At 43.5% G+C, this 19779-nt stretch overlaps 1 protein-coding gene across 4 annotated transcripts in view; it reads right to left on the bottom strand.

Moving 5' to 3' along the window:
- Positions 1 to 19779, bottom strand: part of Ctnnbl1 (catenin beta like 1) — a 158008-nt gene that overhangs the window by 11623 nt on the left and 126606 nt on the right. For 3 of the 4 annotated variants that reach the window (XM_090352335.1, XM_090352334.1, XM_090352333.1), the window contains 2 exons: positions 14544 to 14641; positions 12227 to 12307 (listed from right to left, as the gene is read on the bottom strand). In XM_090352335.1, the coding sequence (XP_090208461.1) occupies positions 12227 to 12307; positions 14544 to 14641 (179 nt within the window). Of the gene's footprint in view, positions 1 to 330; positions 436 to 12226; positions 12308 to 14543; positions 14642 to 19779 lie in introns of those variants that run through there. The other variant, XM_090352336.1, reaches the window with a different exon arrangement.

The following is a 19779-nucleotide window of genomic DNA, read 5'->3' as shown; positions in this document are numbered from 1 at the left end:
TTAGCACTGTGGTCGTCAATCTCCAACAAGAACTCTTTAGAGACTACTTAGATGCAGATAATGCACTCTTTTATTCACCCAGGGGGCCAGCCTGGAGCAACACAAGCTACTTTTCATCTCGCCCCTAAAGGCCTGTCTGTGAGGCACAGAGGGCTGCAGACAGCCAGGGCCTGGCTCTGCCCAGCCAACCATCACTACCATCATCACCACCACTAATTCTTAGCTTCATTTAGTAGCAAATTCCTTTGTAATCTGGTAATTGAATTAATGCTTACGAGGTAATCTTGGAGTGCTAGCCTGATGTCAGAGCAGTTTAAGACAGAAAGGCCTCTTCTTTTCTCATTACCCATCACCATAACTTCCACTCCTTTGTGGTCAGCGGTAGGAGTGGGGACACAACACAGGAAAGATTACACAGGGTTACTCCCGACTTTCCTGTACACAAAAAGCATTTGGAATGAAGGCATTGTAGTTCTACATTGCTACACAGTTTAAAATGTTATTATACCTAAATGTCCTTACTAGCAAAGTTAAAGAGGGCAGGGAAGGGATTATTAATCCCATCGCACAAATTAGAAAGTAAAGCACAAGGAAGTAGAATTGCTCATAATTATATAATCACCAGTTAATAGAATATGGACTCCCTAAAGCACAGGACTCATGTCTACTCCACTTCTGATATGAAAATGTGTACAGAGCATCAGAGTCCTGGCCCTACTAAGTGCTTGCAGCCAAAATACCATCCTAAGCATGGAGTTAATGCAGGGAAAAAGTAAAGTAAATAAATTAAAAAAAGGGTAAATGAGAGTAAGGGAGAGCCCTGTCTTAGACAGGCGCTGTCTAAGGAGGTCACAGAGACACGGGGAATTAGGGATGTAATGTGTACACAGATTAAAAGAAGAATTTACTGGAGGCAGGAGAATAGCTTGAGCCCAGAAGTTCGTGACAAGCCTGGGATAACAGTGAGGACTATTAAAAAAATAAACAAGGGGCCGGGAGTTTGGCCTAGTGGTTAAAGTGCTTGCCTAGCATGCATGAAGACCCGGGTTCGATTCCTCGGTACCACATACATAGAAAAAAGCCGGAAGTGGTGCTGAGGCTCAAGTGGTAGAGTTCTAGCCTTGAGAAAGTCCAAGGACAGTGCTCAGGCCCTGAGCTCAAGCCCAGGACTGGCAAAAAAAAATAAAAATAAAAATAAAAAAATAAACAAAAAAATAACATTCCCCTACCTTATAAGGAAAGAAAAAAGGGAAGGGAGGGAGGGAGGGAGGGAGGGAGGGAGGGAGGGAGGGAGGGAGGGAGGGAGGAAGGAAGGAAAAGACAGACCAGTTATCACAAGCAATAGGTTCCAAGCGGAGCTGGTTGGAAGGGTAAGAAATTTCTTACATCAGGTAAGAAATTAATTTGGGGACCCAGGCACTGGTGGCTCATGCCTGTAATCCTAGTTACTCAGAAGGTTGAGATCTGAGGATGAAAGTCCATGAGACTCTTATCTCCAATTAACCTCTTAGAAAACCAGAAGTGGTACTGTGGCTCAAATGGTAGGGTATTACCCTTGAGCTGAAGAAATCAGGGACAATGCCCAGGCCCAGAGTTCAAGCCCCATGACTGACCAAAAAAAAAAAAAAAAAAAAAAAAAAGAATTAACCTTGGGGTAAGGACTTTGTATGATTCTTCCGGTATCTTTAAGAGAAATTCTAAGAGTAGACGACCCTCTCACACACTGTCAGTGTATGACTCAGTGCCCTGGTTAGGATTTCATTTCTAGAGAATATAAAAGTGGTAAGTTGTGAGAATTAAAAGATTGTGATAAGCTTCTCCCTAGTCTCTATCTTTCTTGGTGGAAGGCTCCCAAACTAAAGTCTGAGTTTAACTTCTCTGATGGTTATGCTCTAGCAGAACATATTGGACCTGTTTCTCCCATCTGAAGGAAACTCAATGACAGCCACTGACCAAGGAGGCAGGTGGGGTTTTCAGTTTCTGGGAAGTGCTGGGGATCAAACCTAGGGTCTTGTGAATGCTGGGAAAGTATTCTAATACTTAGAAATGTTCCCAGACATGAGGCAGGTTTTTTTTAAATTATTTTTTATTAATATATTTTATTGTAATTAATAGAAGGGTCACATTATATTCACCAGATAGAAGGTGTATTAGTTGACAAACATTGTTACCCTTTCTCATGTTTTTGTCCCCATTTTCCTTCCCCCAACCCCTCCCATGAGGCAGGTTTTAAAATCAATAGGAAACTGGCAGACAACTGGTCCTCACAGAGCTATAACTTACAGGCCATCCTCTTTAGCCCACAGACAATGAATTGATCACAAGTACATCTTCTCAATGGTTCCCTTTCTCCCTCTCTCAGGAGAGCCCCTGTCAGCACCAGAGTGCTTAGATATGGAACTTCTCCTAACTAACACTGATATTCCACCACCCAGTTCTGTCATTGTGGGACAAATGGGACAGAATACCCAGCAAACAGGATCAGATTCCAGCTCTACTGAACTTTCTAGTGTCCCTAAGCAAGTCAACAAACTCTCCTTGGCCTTAGACCTTGCCTGAACTAGCTCAGAGAAGAGAAACAGGGATGTGCCTGAGGCCAACTCCATCCCACCACTGTGTCTGCAGAGATGAGCTGGAAAAGGGGTATGAAGCAATATTGGAGCTGGGAGGGGATGGGGATAGGAAGAGCCCTGAAATCAATGATTATGGCTACCCTGATTGAAGGACGGGAGTAGAAGTGTGTGACATTTGATCTCATACTCTAGAAGGTTCCTTCTGGCCTTGAAAATCTATAGCAAATCTGGGCAGAGGCACCTTTTCCTTCAGAGGTAATGAGTTTCTGCCTGTATAAAGGTACATTTAAGCTGATAGCTGTGATGATCAGGAAAGCTGCTGCAAAACATGCCTCAAACTGGGGCCACATACTGTCACTTCAATGTGACTCACAAGGGTCAGCACTGACTATTTGTTCTTCCTCTCATCTGTAAATTAAGCCTCCAATCAACCAGGATGTAAGGGCTGCTGTTACACTGGACAGGCCATTTAAAACAATTAGAGGTCTCTGTGACCTCCTAATTCAAGTCAAGTACGCTTCAATGTGAATATGGTTAACAAAGAATTAAAGAGAAATTTCAAGAACACAGTGATCTTAAGTATGTACGCTTATCTTATAGGCTGGATTGAATTTGGAATAGGAGAGTTATGGGTTGAAGAGAGTATTCCACACATTAATTCATTCTCAGAGAGTACTCTGAGGTTGGCTGCCTTCTTGGCAAAGCAGGGCAGAGCTTGACATGTACCTGGTAGAGCAGGCACCAGCACCAAGAATGCACAGTAAAGATCTTTTTCCAACTTCACAGATGGAAAACCAAGACAGATGACACGACCACTACTCTTTCAGGTGGTGGCTTGAGCAGAAAATGCTTCCCTAGTGTTAGGTCTGCCTGGAAGAAATGACTTCTTCCCTTGGCTCTCTTCCCCTGCACCCTGGAAATCCCTGCCCAGCACCTGTAACCCTGGCAACTGGCATGCCTGAGGGCAGTGGGAGGTCCCCCAGTCTGAGGTATTTCCCCATGCTCTGAGATCACATCCACTTCCGCTGTGGCTATACCCCTCCCTCTATATAAATCTGTCACTTCCCGCCATAAGCTCTCTTGGGCGGCAGGAGTCTGCTCTTTCCTCATGCAATAAACCCTCTTCTGAACTGTGTGGAGTTTCCTTTCGGCAGACCTTAGACCTAGACTACAGCTTTTCTGTTTATCCTTTTTCTCTCAGCACAAGTTGAATAAGAAGAACAGTAACATTTCTGAGACCTTTAGAAATTGCTAGGCCCTGTGTTACATGTTTCCCCCACCGTCAAATCCCCAGAGGTTAAAAAAAAAAAAATCCCCAGAGGTAACAACTATGACTATTTCCACTTTTCAAATGGGAAAGTGAGGCTTGAGAGAAGAAATCTCTCCTAAGGTCACAATGGTTGTGGTGAAGTTGTGGAGACAGGGCAGAAAGGCACTAATTTGATCCCAAGCCTGTTTTTTCAGTGTCTTAAGTTTCATGGCCCTTTTCCGTGATTAACACAAGCAATTCAAGGGAACTTAAAAGAAAAAATACGTCACCTAGTTTCTTGCCCTACCTCTTTTCTATAAATTGAAGAAACCTAAAAAGAAAAGGGAAAGAATATAAAAATAAAAAAAAACTGCAGCTAGACCAGAAAATTCCACATGCAATTTGAATGAGAAAGAAAACACTGATAGGTTTTGTTTTGCTCACTACATAAGAAAGGCTAAGAACAAAAACTTAGATGGTAATTCAGTGAATAGCAGAGTAAGAAGAACAGATTGCAATTCACAGCAGCATCAGCCTGTTTGGGGGCTGCTAAAATAAACAGATTCATCTCCAAAGATAACATGGAGGTGGTATGTGTAGCATCAAGGTGCCATTACTGCACAGTTGTGTGTGCCTATGAGTGTGCGCTCCTTTCCCTGCCACATCTCTACTTTAAATGTTAATCTGTCTTGGGGAGCTACCAAATCACCAGTTTCCTGCTCTTCCTGTCTCTCTTCTGGCAGTCGGCTGCAAGCTCTCCAAGTGAGCTTGCGATGCTGTTTCTAATCTACTCCTGGCTGATCGAAGGGGACAGCCATAAGAGGCTTCTAGAAGTGAAGCCAATATGAATCCCTCTTGTTTCAATAAGAGAGGACGTGACTCAGCCAAACATAAAGCCCCAATGACAACATGGCTACGGTCTGTAGTTGTGGGACTGAAGTGCTCATATCCAGAAATACCAGCTCCTTTTTCAATTCCAAAGCAATGGGAGAATATTTAAACATGGGGGTTGGAGAAAGAAAGACAGACAGACATGGAGATGGGGAGGCATAGTCGCCAGCCAAGTGAAATCTTCCCCTAAAGCTTCTAACACAGGAGAGTTGTTGGAGGAGGATCCTAGAGACTGTAAGTCTTTATCAGGTGGGGAAATGGAGGCTGGAAATCATAAAGAATTTTTTTTGATTGGGGGGGCGGAAATGCATAGATGATGACCTCTCTAAACCTCTGGGACTACAGCTTTGCTCACAGTATAGAGAATGACTACATATCAGGCCACTTTAACAAACGTCGGGTTTTTACAAACCTTATAATGCTCAAATGACCCTATAATAAAACTATGATGAGAAGTGGCCACACTCTGCACACAGAGCAAGGCATCTTCCTCTACATACAAGTAATGTGTGCCAGAGGGGGCAATTCAACCTGGGTTTAGGTCTCACAGTTCAGGTTCCACTTACAGAACCATGCTACCTTCATCACAGGGCTGTGCCTTCATTTCTAAACACATGTAACATCTGCGCCCTAAAATACAGCACAGACTGCTCATGTGACAATCAACAGTATATAAGGCAGTCTTGAGAGAGTCAGAGCATCTTTGTGACCAGAAAATGTAAAATCAGTCTCTCCTAGTGAAGACTCAGAGTTCGTTAAGGGGAGAGGCGGACAAGTGTGCAGGCTCAAGGCAGTAGGTAATAGCTATGACTTATGGTTACCTCCCTTGTGCCAGGAACTATGCTAAATGATCTGAATATATTTATTTATCCTCCCCACAATGTCACTAGGCAAGTACAAGTATTTTCACTTCACAGATGAGGAAATTGAAGCAGGGCATTTAAGTGACTGGCTTATGACTATCTGGCTGGTGGGAGGGAGTTCCAAGAGCTGTGACTGCAGCCTGGACCCAAACTTCCTGATTTTAAGGGTAGGCCTAAGTGCAGAGGGTGTGCTCAAGGTACTGAGCTGACGGGGAGGGGCAGGGAAGGTTTTCTGTTGTAATTGATCATGAATACTACCACACAAGCTTGGTGCATGGCAAATACTCAAGGTGCTTACTGACAAATATGTTCACCCAAATCCTGACAGATATGGAGGGATTAGCCAGCTGTAGGAATGTGGTGGAGGTGGTGCAAAAACAGGCAGAGTAAACACAGTGGGCAGATGTCTAGCAGGTTTGAGGAAAACACCAGTTCTGAGAGGCACAAGAGCAGAATGGTTTTTGCCAATCATAAGGGATGGGGCTGGCAGAGGCCAATGATAGGATTTTGGTTGCAGGCTGAAGGTAACATAGCACCTGTGCTTCTGTGTGTGGGTGGAAAGGTGGTAGAAACAACTTTCCATTTTAGACATTCCTGATTACTGTATGGGAAATGAATTGCAGAACATACACCTAGAGCTAGAGACACTAGTTGGGAGAGTGCTGTTCTAGATGCCAGCTACCTGAAATAAAGAGCTGGCAGTGAGGCCAGGGACAGAGGACAGGCTGTAGAGATGGATTTGTAGGATGGATGCCTGGGAGGTGAGAGTAAACAGATGGTATCCAAGGGTTGAGCTGGTCAAACTGGATGGGAAGAGACTACCCAGGGTTGAGGCAGCAAATCTAGGTTTGAACTTACTGAGCCCTCAGAGACCGTGCAGATGTCCAGGGGTGGCTGGTTCTGAGTATGCAGAGATGTGGGTGGTCTGTCACAAAGCCTGATCCTAGCAGACCCTGTAAAAAGCCTGAGAGGTGGGAGGAAGAGAAGCAATTAGCTCCTCTGCTGAGGATAGAGGGTCAGAAAGACAAATAAGTGGCTCAAATACACACTGGAAGGCAAGAGTCAGATGACTATGATTGGGGAGTGTAGGAAAGAGGCAGGAGAGCTGAAAGGGCACAGAACTGAAACTGTGGTGTTAGAGAAGGAGATGGAAGAAAGTACCCTGATGTTTCTCTCTCTCTCCTGAACCTCCACACTAGCTTCTCTACTGGCAGTGAACTGTTCTGTCAAAGGCACGGTCTATGAATATTTAGGAATTACTCTGTTAAAGAGCTGAGAGGAACGCTCAGTGGGATTTTTATAGAAGCTTGCCCAGGAAGCTTCTAGCACAGTGAGCAGAAGAATCAATGGCAGCCACTCTTCCCTGTCTGCATCCTCACCTGGTGCTTCAGAACCATGCACCCTCATGTTTATCCCTGCACCTCCCTCCTTTCATACAAATCTTCACGTAAGTTCTGTATGTGGAGCCTGCTTAAGATATCACGTCCTGTGGATATGGTTTCATTACTGAGTCCATCTTTTTCTTTCCAGGCAAAAGACAGGAATGATTTAAGTGTGGCAAAATTAGCATGCAATTTGTAAGTCATTATGGTGCAAAGTATGTGGTGAGAACACTTTATTGAATAAACCTGCTGAGTATAATTTTCCTAGGAACTAAGGAAGAAAAACCTCTTTCCAAGGCTCCTCTCCCTCTTTCAGAAATCCCTGCCAGCATCTATCTAATTATGTCTTACTTCTGACAGCCAGAAGCTGGGCAGGCGGGCTCTGCACATTTAACCAACAAGGATCTTAGTATTTTCTGGGCTTCAACTTGTTTTGGGGAGCCTGGTGAAACCTACTGAGACAATTGCCCTGGATATTTATTGATCACAAGGACTGCTGCATACTAGAAGAGATTACACAGCCTCTAAAAGTTCAGGTCACAGAACAAGCCAACAGATAAGGCTTATAATTTGACTAAATTATATGCTCATGTGAATTTACCATACTGAAACCCTTTTCAATAGTTAATACATACTAAAAAGTGAAAAAAAAAATAAGACTCATATAGTCTATAATGGAAGCAGGTACCAGTGGGGAGGGGCAAGGCCAAAGACAGGATGAATGAGGGCGACTGTAGTCTAGTACTCTACATATGTGTATAAAAGCATAACAATGAAACTTGCTGAAATTGTTTTAAGAAAGGGGAGGAAGATGGGGGAAGAGACATAGAAGGGGTAAGGCTAATGGAGTACCCTGTATGTAAGGAAATGTCACAACGAAACACCACTCATACAACTAATATACATTAATAAAAATATCTGAAAATGTTCAGGATGTGAGGTCTTGAGTTCAAGCCTCAGGACTGGCACACACACATACATCCAAAGTTTTGGTTAGATCTTGCTTAAGCAGGAGCTCTAAGATTATGTTGTTTTGTCATAGCCATGGATTTTCAAGACACTGAGCACAGAATGAAAGCAGTAAGGCCACAACTCAAGATGTGGCCTCTTTGCAAGGTACGGATAAGTGCAGTAATATGGCATAAAGGGACAAAAATCAGTGTGGACTTTCTAAGCATGGCTGGGGTGTAGTTCAATGGTGGAGTATTTGCCTAGATGTGGAGTATTTGTCTAGAACTGCCAAAATAAATAAATAAACAAATAAATAAAAAGCTACAACAACAAAATCCTAGAACGCTGCTACACTTTTGTCACTGTACTTAAATATTTGCAATGATGAACCTAATCTTTTAAAACACACACGCAAATGTGTTAAAGGATAATGAGGAAGGCTCCAGGAACTGTGGTTTTCCCTGACACCTGGCCTTTCATTTCTGTCAGGCTCTACCTCAAGATAGAAGTCCTATATGACAAAGAGAGACTACAGACCCAGAGAGAGAACAAGTAAAATGATGACCAGCTATGGAGTGATGGGAGGAGTCTTTACATATGGTGACCACTGAACCTCTAAGAGACATTCACATGGACATCTGATAGTGAAGCACTAGCAAGAAGACTCAGGGCACAAGGGGCTGCAAAGGAGAAGAGAGATCACACAAAATCTAGTACTACTGGAGGAACAGTACTGTGTGTGAGTGTGCAGTATGCTGGGCCCTTTGCCTGGAGTTTACATGTTTGGTACTTCTCATTGCCATATTGTTATCTATGTAATTTCTCAAAGTTCACAAATTTATTTACCTTAAGAAAGCAAAAAAAGGGGGCCAGGAGTTTGGCCTAGTGGTAGAGTGCTTGCCTAGCATGCATGAAGACCCGGGTTCGATTCCTCGGTACCACATACATAGAAAAAAGCTGGAAGTGGTGCTGAGGCTCAAGTGGTAGAGCTCTAGCCTTGAGAAAGTCCAAGGATAGTTCTCAGGCCCTGAGCTCAAGCCCAGGATTGGCAAAAAAAAAAAAAAAAAAAAAAGAAAGCAAAAAAACTGCAACGAGGCCCTGTCCCTGAACTTCCTTGTGGTCAAGGCTGGTGCTCTACCACTTGAGGCACAGTGCCATTTCTGGTTTTTTCTGAGTAGTTTACTAGAGTCTCAAAGACTTTCCTGCCCAGGCTGGCAATCTTTAGATCTTAGCTTCTTGAGTAGCTAGGATTACGGGTGTCACTAGTACCTGGCTTGTCCTTTAACTTTGTTCTGAAGGTTGATGCTCTACCAGCTCTATCTTTAGTTTCATTTTTGGATGGGTGAACTGGAGCTAAGAATCTCAAGGACTTTTCTGCCTGGGATGGCTTTCACCCTTGATTTTTAGTTCTCAGCTGCCTGGGCTTCCAGAGCCCTCAGTCTTTAAAGGGTAACCTAGACAACTGTGGAGGGCAATCCTTGCTGTTCCCCCCCAGATTGCCACAGCACCATACTCCCGGTTCATTCTTTATAGGCACTTGGGTCTTTTGTCCCCAGCCAGTGACTGGATTCTTTGCAGTTTTCTTGGTCAACTGCAAACCACAGACATTGTTGCTATGTCCAGAGATTCAAGATTCAAGGGGAAGGGTGCCTCTGAGCCACTGACAATGTCAACACCTGACCCTATAAGCTAGTGTTTGTTGCAGATCTGGTTTAGTATATATACAGGATATCCATTCATTACTAATCTGACAGTGCATGCCATCAAAACGCCTGAGAAATAAGCATTCCATTCAAGTGGTTCAATTCATAAATAATAAAATAATTCATGCAATTATTTGCTAAGGTTCCAGTGGGTGTAAAGCACCCAAATTTAATGTGGGTGAGGAGACAAACTGACTGAGAAGACTGCATGAAGAAGAGGTGAGGAGGTCATGTTGTCCTGAGTCATTTTACACCTGTGTGGTGGCTTCATCTGCCAGGATGGTGAGTCTGCCAGTGAACACTGCTCAAGGATTCTCCCTGCCCCAGTTCTCTGAACAGTGTGGCTACTGAACACTAATGGCCTTGGAATGTTTGCCAGTGCCCAGAAAAATAGCCTTGGCATCAAGGAGGCAGATGTTAGTCAGGGAATGGCAAGGCCAGAGTCTATGGCACTCAGCCACCTGGTGAGTACTGGGGGAGCAGCCACAGCCATCACTCTCATCAGCGCTAATCAATTTCATCCCTTTGTTGTCAGTGCTGATAATAGATAAATCTTTTGGGAAGGGGGCCAAGCTCCCTAACAGCTACATGTAAGGTGCTTTCTCATAACCAAGTCCTCATTCTTGGTCTCCCTGAAGACAAAGCCTCATCCCAGACAAAGCACCATCCTTCTATTCTGCTAGGGTAGTTGACATAATGGCTGTGTCCAAGGAAAAGGTCTCCTTGCTTGGCTCACTTGGGAGTGACATCTGAATGTCAGCAGAAGCTAGAATATTTATCAGTAGCAGCAGTTTCTATTTACTGAGTGAGGCACTTTAAATACTTTGTTGTTAAGTCTTTGAATTCAATGAAACAGAGGCATCATTATTCCCGTTTTGCTGATGGAAAAAAAACCAAAGCTTAGAAGGGTCAATTCAACTGTTCAAGAGCTCAGAGCACCCCAGCAGATCACATTGAAATCTGCAGTCGGGTTGGAGCTACAATGGCCTCATGGCTGTTACAAGTCAAGGGGAATCTGTTTGTCTCTGATTTTCACTTGGACAAAGAAAAAGGATACCTTACTCTGGCACTTCACCAATCACTCAGTGCCTCTCATATCCAAGTTACTGTACAAGGAAGAAAAATGGAAAAGAAATATTTAATCAAAGGAATAAAACAGAGGAGTGGGCTGTGCACTGAAAGAACTGGGTGTGGAGCATGCTAGATAGGATCTGAAGTCCAGCTCAGCATTTAGGGACTCTGCCTTTTATCTTGCAGTGCTATCTTTGTATGAAGGAGAAAGTCCCAGTCAATCAATTCAATCAGCAAACATCTGAGGACTTTCTAGGTATAGAACACAGGAAAATCACAAGAATGGAAAACATAGGTATCACCTACTGGTCTTTCTAAGTGAAGGAGGAAGACTGGGCAGAAAGGCAAGAAAGGCAGGCCACAGCCACAGGGCTTGGTGGCCCAGCTGTAGTATGGCTGGAGAGCAAGTGTAAGGCTCACAGTTGGGGTGGTGAGTGGTACTGCACTGACCTCTCCTGCCCTGGGGTATCCAAAGTCTCAAGTTCCTCTTTTTTTTTTTTTTTTGCCAGTCCTGGGCTTGAGCTCAGGGCCTGGGCACTGTCCTTGGACTTTCTCAAGGCTAGAGCTCTACCACTTGAGCCTCAGCACCACTTCTGGCTTTTTTCTATGTATGTGGTACCGAGGAATTGAACCCGGGTCTTCATGCATGCTAGGCAAGCACTTTAACCACTAGGCCAAACTCCCGGCCCCTCAAGTTTCTCTTTAAGGCAGAAGACCAATTAGAGAACAGTGATATAGCATTTCAAGATCACAGGGAAATGAGGTTTCCTATACCCTGAAAAAACCAAGGAAGGGAATACCAAAGACTGAGGAGTGTCATATAGGGAAGAGAACATAGATTGGACATTAAAAGCTTGCCTGATTAATGAGTATGGTGGAGATGAAAGGTAATGAAATGGAACCAGGGGAGAAACATAGATGTTGGAGACATATCACAGTGAACACAGTTCCATCAAGAAAACTTCCTACCAGGTGCTGGTGGCTCATGCCTACCAGCTACCCAGGAGGCTACGATCTAAGTATAAAGGTTCAAAACCAGCCCAGACACTAAAGTCCATGTGGCTCAAGTGGTAGAGTGCTAGCCTTGAGCTAGCCTCTGGGACAATGCCCAGGCCCAACATCCCATGACTAAAAAAAAAAAATCCTAAAATCCAAAACACCCACACTACCGGGCTACCAGAGCTTACTTCCTTATAGAGTCTCAGCACAAGAAACTGCACCAGTCATGCTGGACCCTAGGATTGTCACTTGGCTGCAGCCATCTGGACCTCCTTTTTCTGTTCTCCAGTGTTCTATCTTATAAGCAAGGGAGTTGAATTTGAAAACTTGCACCCTCCTCCCAGCTCTTCCACCCTGGGCTCACCCTGTCTCAGAACACCCCCCACGCCCTCTCAGAACAACATGTTAGGTGTCACCATGGCCATCAATGCATCTTTGTTCTCATCTACCTTGCTTAGAGAAGGGAGGTACACAAGGGATGGACCAAATGGGGTGCAAGTCAGTAACTGGTAAAAAAAAAAAAAAGGTGGGCAGGGATACGTACATGTTTCTCCCCTTCAATCTTCTTGTCAGCCACCTGCATGGCACTTAGGTATTTAAAATGCAACTCCATTAGTCTGTCAACCTGAAAGAGAGATTTCACCAGCAGGAGTGAGAAGGGAAGAACACAGCCCTTCCCATCTCACTGTCACAGCTTATAGAGGGAGACCATGCTTCTACTTCTGCGGTGGGAGAAGTATACTGCTTAGAAACACATCAGGAATAGAGTGAAGAGCCGGGGTAGAACAGAGCAAACAGATGCATGCAGCCTCAATGCAGGCCTGCTCCCCAGAGAAGATGCATTCCCAGCCTTTCTAGCACGCTTGGGACTTCAAACTGTAACAACAAATAAATAAATAAAAATTCAAGTGCCTTCTTGCAAAGAGAAGGCGCTTGAAGTTACATACTTGATATTCACTTAGAACTTTACTGACATCTTTTTTTTTCCCCCAACTGAAACCTTTCATGTTCAGATTCTGCCCCAGAGCTGATCTTAAAAAAAAAAAACAAAAAACCTTGCATGAGTAAAAAAAAATTAGTTGCTTTTGAATCCGAAGCGAGTGTGAGAAAAACTCCTTCAGCAACTTGAAACAAGGCTTTGACTTTTTTGTTCAGTAGTAACTTCAGAGTCAGTTTTAAGCTTAGCAGAGTCATGCTTTGAACATGGCCTGAGAACCGCTCAGAAGGTTTGGAGAAGTTCCCCTCCACCCCCCAAATCTTCCAAAGGATTGAAGGAACAAGGTGAAGCTCAGACTTCTGTCTTTCCAGAAGGTTGGCACCACCATGGTTCTTGGTCACCTGGTATTTGTTTGCCTAGGGACTGACACTAGTCCAGTGGGGATATTGCTCCCGCACTGTCTTAGACAGTCTAGAAGTCCATGCCTAAATCCCCTGTAGCTACAAGGACCTGAAAACTTCAAGTATTTTTGCTACGAAGTATTTCCATGCCATCATTTCCGTGAGTCATTAACCCCCCCCCCCCAAACCCTTGATTGAATAGCTGGGAAGTGACAACAACTCTCATCTAGAACTCATCCATAAAGGTGAGGATCTGGAGCTCAGATGTTAAAGATGTCAGTCTGTGCATGACTGAGTCGTCCGGTGTCCTAAACTGATGGTTCTTTGCAGTGCTGACTGCTCCAGCCAGAGGTAGGCTCAGATAATCCCCATCCTTCCTCAAAAGCAGAAAAAAAACTCCAGCCCTACTTTGGACACAAGCAGGAAAGCACTTACGCTAAGTTCAAAGTCAGGTTTTGAGGGGCCGGGAGTTTGGCCTAGTGGTTAAAGTGCTTGCCTAGCATGCACGAAGACCTGGGTTCGATTCCTCGGTACCACATACATAGAAAAAAGCCAGAAGTGGTGCTGAGGCTCAAGTGGTAGAGCTCTAGCCTTGAGAAAGTCCAAGGGCAGTGCCCAGGCCCTGAGCTGAAGCCCAGGACTGGCAAAAAAAAAAAAAAAAAAAAAAGTCAGGTTTTGAGCCTTCGATTTACTCCTTTGAGACTGTACACTTACGTATGGTGCTGTAAAGTACACAGGTGTTTTATAATCACCAGCCTGGGTTCAAATCCTAGCTCTGTTCTTATTAGTGGTGTGATCTTGGGTAAGTCACATTGTATCTCTAAGCTTCAATTTCCTATTTGATGATGCGAGTGATAGTGACATAAGGATGAACCAGTTATGAGATTACATGCAACAACACAAGGCAGCTGCTCTATTACCCACTCCTCAGCAGTCACTCAATAAATGGCAGCTCCTACTATTGTTACAATTGTTTGGTTTGGCACAGGAGGTAACAATATAAAATACCCATCCAATCTCATTTAGTAATCATCACCAGCTCCATAGCCCACCTAGGATGAGCTCTACTGCTTTCTTATCACCACCACCACCCAGTAAGACCTCATCTAATTCACCTCCCATCGACTCTTCCAGATGGGTACCAAAGGCTCCAATTTCAAGCTGGGGAAGTGAGACTTAGAGTGGCATCCATCAAATTAAGACATGGAATTCAGAGCCTATGCTATCATTTTGCTTTGCTGTGAACTCCCACTCCCATCCCAACCAAACTATCAGAATCTATTCTGGGTATGTATACCCACTTAAAGTGCCCACTGCTATCATGCTCAGGGGCTACCACTATTCTCAGGAGACAGTTGGACATGTCAGTGAAATGGAACTTAGAGATGTAAATCACGAACCCAGATGTTGGAGAAGGGGTTTTAGGGAAGCAGTGCTGGTCCCAGTTTCCTCAGATCCTATCATGGAAGAGCCCTTCCCCACCTACCAGTCCTGCTTGCATCCTCAAGGTTACAGTCACCCACCTTCTCACTGTCATTTTCTGTGAATTTATTTAGGAGCCGGGTCCGCTGCTGCCCTCTCAGGTTGCGCAGGAGGGAAGCCAAGATCGAACAGACATGCTCTGGGTGGGAAGGAGAAAAGAGAACATGCTGAGATCAGAGCAGTAATTATTACCTCTCTTCAAGGCCTGGTCTGGTCTATTGAAGGAGGAATAAGTGGGCCTCTCTGACTGCTGCTATTGATTAATAAGACAAGAACCTCAATGGTGTCATTGGAAAACCGCGCTGATTTCCACACTGCACAGTCAGAAGGGATGATAGACTCAAGGACAATGTGGGTGAGGGACTCAAACTAAGAGAGGATTTCTACCCTGCCTGGAATTAATTGGTTTGTATTGTCCACAAAAGTACCTCAAGCTAATCTCCTCTTTATAGAAATATAGCCTGTGAACAGAATATAGAATACTAGCCATGCGATGGACAAATGATGAATAAGAGATGTTCCACTAGATTCTCAAATTACTTTATAACTTTCCTAAGCAAATGCCCTGGAATTAAATAATAAATATGATAGGACTTTAGCACAAGGCAAAATTCTGGTTAAAACTCGACTCCCTGTGTAACAGAGCTGGCCTGTGAGTCCTTCAAGCCAGAGATGGTGCTTTTGGGAGCAACATGGAAAAGAGGGCAACTGAAGGGATGGCACAGGCTTCTTTGGGGAAGAGATTTCTTTTTATGTCTAAAAAAGAATGTTGAAAAAAACATAACGCCCTTGAAAAGGAGGTGACAGAAATCAACTTACAGAGAAATGGAGGTTTATTTTAAAATGAGATGCCCAGTATGGACAGCAAAGATTCTATTTGAAAACTTAGGGACATCATCTTGTGCCAGAGTCACCCCAAGTTCACAGAGTCATGTGACTATTACGTGCAGCCACAAGCAGCAGCCCCCCTTTTATTACCCCTTTCATTTCCATTTCCCCACCCCCTCCCAAGTTGCATCCCCCACAGCCCCTCATGTCTCAGTCTCTGAATGCAGGGCTTGTTCGGTTCTCAGACATTTACCTTCTCTCTATTCATTTTCTTGGTGTTCTCATCCTATCCTATGGCTTTGGGAATCACTTACATGATGAGAACCTCACACTTGAACCTATAGTCCAGCCCTGTCCTCTGGGTAACCTAGTCTCATATGCTCTTGCCTTCTTGTCATAAAACAGGTCCTTTCACTTTAACATGTCCAAAAGCAAGCTCCTCTTCTTCTTCCCCAGTCTTTTTCATCTAGTTCATGGCAACCAGTTTTTCGAATTTCTCAAACCCCTGAAAGTCATGTCCTTGATAAAAATGCCTCCGCAGTTTGACCTTCAGATTGAATCCCAAACTCCATCTCTATTACTCACTACCATCGCTGCTACTCCTGCCCACAATACTCTCATCCTTGCTTGGAATATTTCATAGCCTGCTAGTGAGACTCTACTTCTTATATCCATCCCCCACTTACATCCACACCCCCCCCATATCATGGAAATACTCTCAGAGCAGTCAAAAAGCTTCTTGATGTCAAAATCCAAAGGCAGATCTGTTAAAAATACTCCAATGGCTCTCTCCACTCACTGAGACCAAATCTGTTTCTGACACCAGCTGCTCCTGCCTCAGGGCCCCTGCCCTTTGTTTTTCCTCTGAAAAGCTCACACAACTCATTCATGTCACTTGGTCTTCACATCCAGTAGGACTGACCCCTCTTGTTCTCCATGAGGCTCTCCCCTGGCCCACTCTCTTTACAAATGCAAGGCCCAACCTGGCCTTTCTGGAGACTTATAAGCTTTATTTTTCTCTTTATTACAGCTTACCTTCTTAAATACTGTATGCTTCCTTATTTTGTCCATCTCCTTTCAATTAGCTTATAATTTCTATCTTTTTTTTTTTTTTTTTTTTGCCAGTCCTGGGCTTGAGCTCAGGGCCTGAGCACTGTCCTTGGACTTTCTCAAGGCTAGCACTCTACCACTTGAGCCTCAGCACCACTTCTGGCTTTTTGCTATGTATGTGGGGTACCGAGGAATCGAACCCGGGTCTTCATGCATGCTAGGCAAGCACTCTACCACTAGGCCAAACCCCCGACCCCTCAATTAGATTATAATTTCTATAAAGGTAGTTTTTCAACTTGCTTTGGTCACTGCTTTATCTACAGTATAAAACAATGTCTATGAACACATGTTTTTAGGAACTCTTACTGAAAGATTGGGAAGAAAGCAGGATCTCTGTATAAACTTTCAGTGGTGGCGGTAAGAGGGCCCAGACAGACAGTGTAGAATTCTGTCTTTTGAAATGGCTTCCATACCTTTGGCTACAGTGCCTACCCCCAAACCCAGGAGAAAACCATATTTGCATGGCCAACACACTCTCAAAATGTTCCATTTACAAAATGCTCTTTAAAGGGTACCTGCATTCTGGAGTAAGTAGATGGTGTTTTTCTAGGAATCTAGCAGTTTTAAGAAAATACCGCTAGATTCTATCTTTTAGGTATTAAAATGTAAAATGTTAAAAAAATATATAAACGTATAGTACAGAGGTATCACATACTTTCTCAAGACCCTCAGTTCCTCCTGTATCATTCAATTCTGTATAAATCTGGGAGTGAGGTAGTGTAACCTAGTTGGCAGTAACTGCCTTCAGGGGTAGAATGAAATGAAATTGGGAAATGGAAAGAACAGGTCCTGGCAAAGAACACCAGGAATCCAGTGCATGGATGATCTAATGTGACATGGCACTGACTAAGGACGTAGAATAAGAGGGGATCATCTTTGGAGGCAGTCAGGGTAAGCCCTCTGACCTCCGTGAATGCTGAGGAGGAAGACTAGAAGCAAGAAGAGTAAAAAAAGCAAAGTCTGCAATCCTGGGCCACATACACGGACTATGGCTCTGATCTCTTCAGTGGGTAAACAGGTGTGAGATAGGCCATAATGAATGCAGTCAATCTAACAAACTCAGATCTAAAACTTCGAAATTACTTTGTATGACAGCTGGAAACAATCTCAATGGTGTGTGCGCGAGTGTGTGTGTGTGTGTGTGTAACTGTAAATGCATTCTGATGTATCTTTATCACTCTTCCCAGGATCCAGACAAGGTCTACTTATTGGCCTCCCTATCTCCACATGTACATGGCATTTCAGATAATGGCTTTTGTATATATTCCTATTTTCTGGAATGTCCTCTTCTCTAGTTATCAACTGTGATTTAAAAAAATATAATTTTGTTGTTATTAAGATGTTGTACAGAGGGGTTATTGTTTATTTTGTTGATTGTGAGGTTTGAATTCAGGGCCTGGGTGCTGTCTCTGAGCACTTTTGCTCAAAGCATTCTACCACTTTGGGCCACAGTGTCACTTCTGGGTTTCCATAGACTTTCCTACCCAGGCTGCCTTTGAGCCACAATACTCAAATCTCAGTCTCCTGAGTAGCTAGGATTACAGGCATGAGTCATCATCTGCCTGGATTATCGTTTTAGGGAATAAGGACTTTTTTTTTTGTGACAATATTACTTCTTCCTTTACTTTCTTCCAGCTTCACCTTCCCATCCCTGCCCACACGCTGCATTACATAGTTCTTTTTCTGTGTATGTGATACCAAGGAATTGAACCCAGGGCTTTGTACATGCTAGGCAAGCACTCTACCACTAGGCCATACTCCCAACCCACATAGTTCATTTTTGTAGATTTTTTTTAATTTAAGATTTTCAAATGTATATGTATCTATGACTATATCATTTGCCCAAATTAATAATACTATATTTTTCATCTGTGGTGAAAAGATTTTCTCTAGTTTGACATTTATCTTTCGATAAATTCTTATTCCAAGCTAAGATTTAGTACTACTATATTGTTTTGCCAAAAGCAACTTCAAATTCCTGAGGGGCTTAGGAACAGCTTAGTGGTGGCATGCTTATTTAGTATGTGTGAGACTCTGAGTTAGATTTCTAGTACCCTCCTCCCAAAATAGGTAGGGTACACCAACTGTCATTGTCTTTTATTATGTATCTATGACAGTATGCTTATTTGGGTTTGTACACAGATTTCTCATTAAACCCTTACAAATCAGCTGTCCTCATCTTCATTTTATTAATGTACAATCCAAGGCCTCCAGAGGTTAACCCATTTAAGACAACATGCGTGAGCATGTGGTGATTCAAACCCTACTTGTCCTGATTCCAAATTGTAAGCTTTCCTATCATAAGCTATCCCACAACAAAGGCAATCATCAACACTGTTAAAGATCAGAAATCAAACAGCAAAGCCTGAAAATATACTTCATCTGGCATGCACTGTGCCCAAAACACAGGCACTATGCAAATGTGGATTAAAAAAAAAGCGACAGTTTTAATGAGAGTAAAATGAAGCAAAAGGCCATATGGAGTACAACATGAATAAGAACTCTTCTCTATTTTACCAAATTAGTCTTTCCAGAAGCAATTTCTTCCAGAGTCTAAATAAAGAAGCATCTCTGGGTTTCAGGAAGTTCCAAATACTGAACCAGAACTTTGCAGTAATTTTCTCTCTTAATCTTGCTGATTAAGTAGGACAAAAAAGTTCCATGATAGTGTTCATATATGCCACAACAACAGGGCATGGGAGGGTGCAGAAGGTATCAGGAACAGTTAGTCTCAGAGAAGAAAATGTAATCTACAAAAGAATCACCTTACCTGGGCACCAATGGCTCACCTGTAATCCTAGTTACTCAGGAGGCTGAGATCTGAGGATCACGGTTCAAAGCCAGCCTAGGGCATGAAAGTCTGTGAAACTCTTATCTCCAATTAACCACCAGAAAACTGAAAGTGGCACTGTGGCTCAAGTAGCAGAGCACTAGCCTTGAGCTAAAGAACTCAGGGACCATGCCCATGCCCAGGCCGTGTTCAAGCCCCATGACTGAAAAAACAAAACAAAACAACCCCATACTATTAACATGCATTCTCACAATGCATCGCATACCTTGGCTGACTGTAATGTACATAAACAGATGATATTTACCTATTTGTAAAAGATAGGTGGTCAATTTTAGGAGACCTAAAGCTGCCTGTGTTCTTTCACTTCTGTCTAGATGGGGCCTGTTAGATAGGGAAACACTTCAGCTACCCTAAGTTTTAGTACACACAGTTTCATTAGCTACTAATAAATGTAGCTTCTCTAAGAACAGATTTCAGCCCAAGGTGGTGTCCATTTTTCATGCACCAAGGAGATGGGGAGAGCTGCTGGCACAGAGAGCAGAGGAGAT

Source organism: Megascapheus bottae, chromosome 18 (assembly GCF_031878675.1).
Source record: "Megascapheus bottae isolate mThoBot1 chromosome 18, mThoBot2.hap1, whole genome shotgun sequence".
NCBI lineage: Eukaryota > Metazoa > Chordata > Mammalia > Rodentia > Geomyidae > Megascapheus > Megascapheus bottae.
This window is presented reverse-complemented; position numbering and strand designations above follow the sequence as displayed.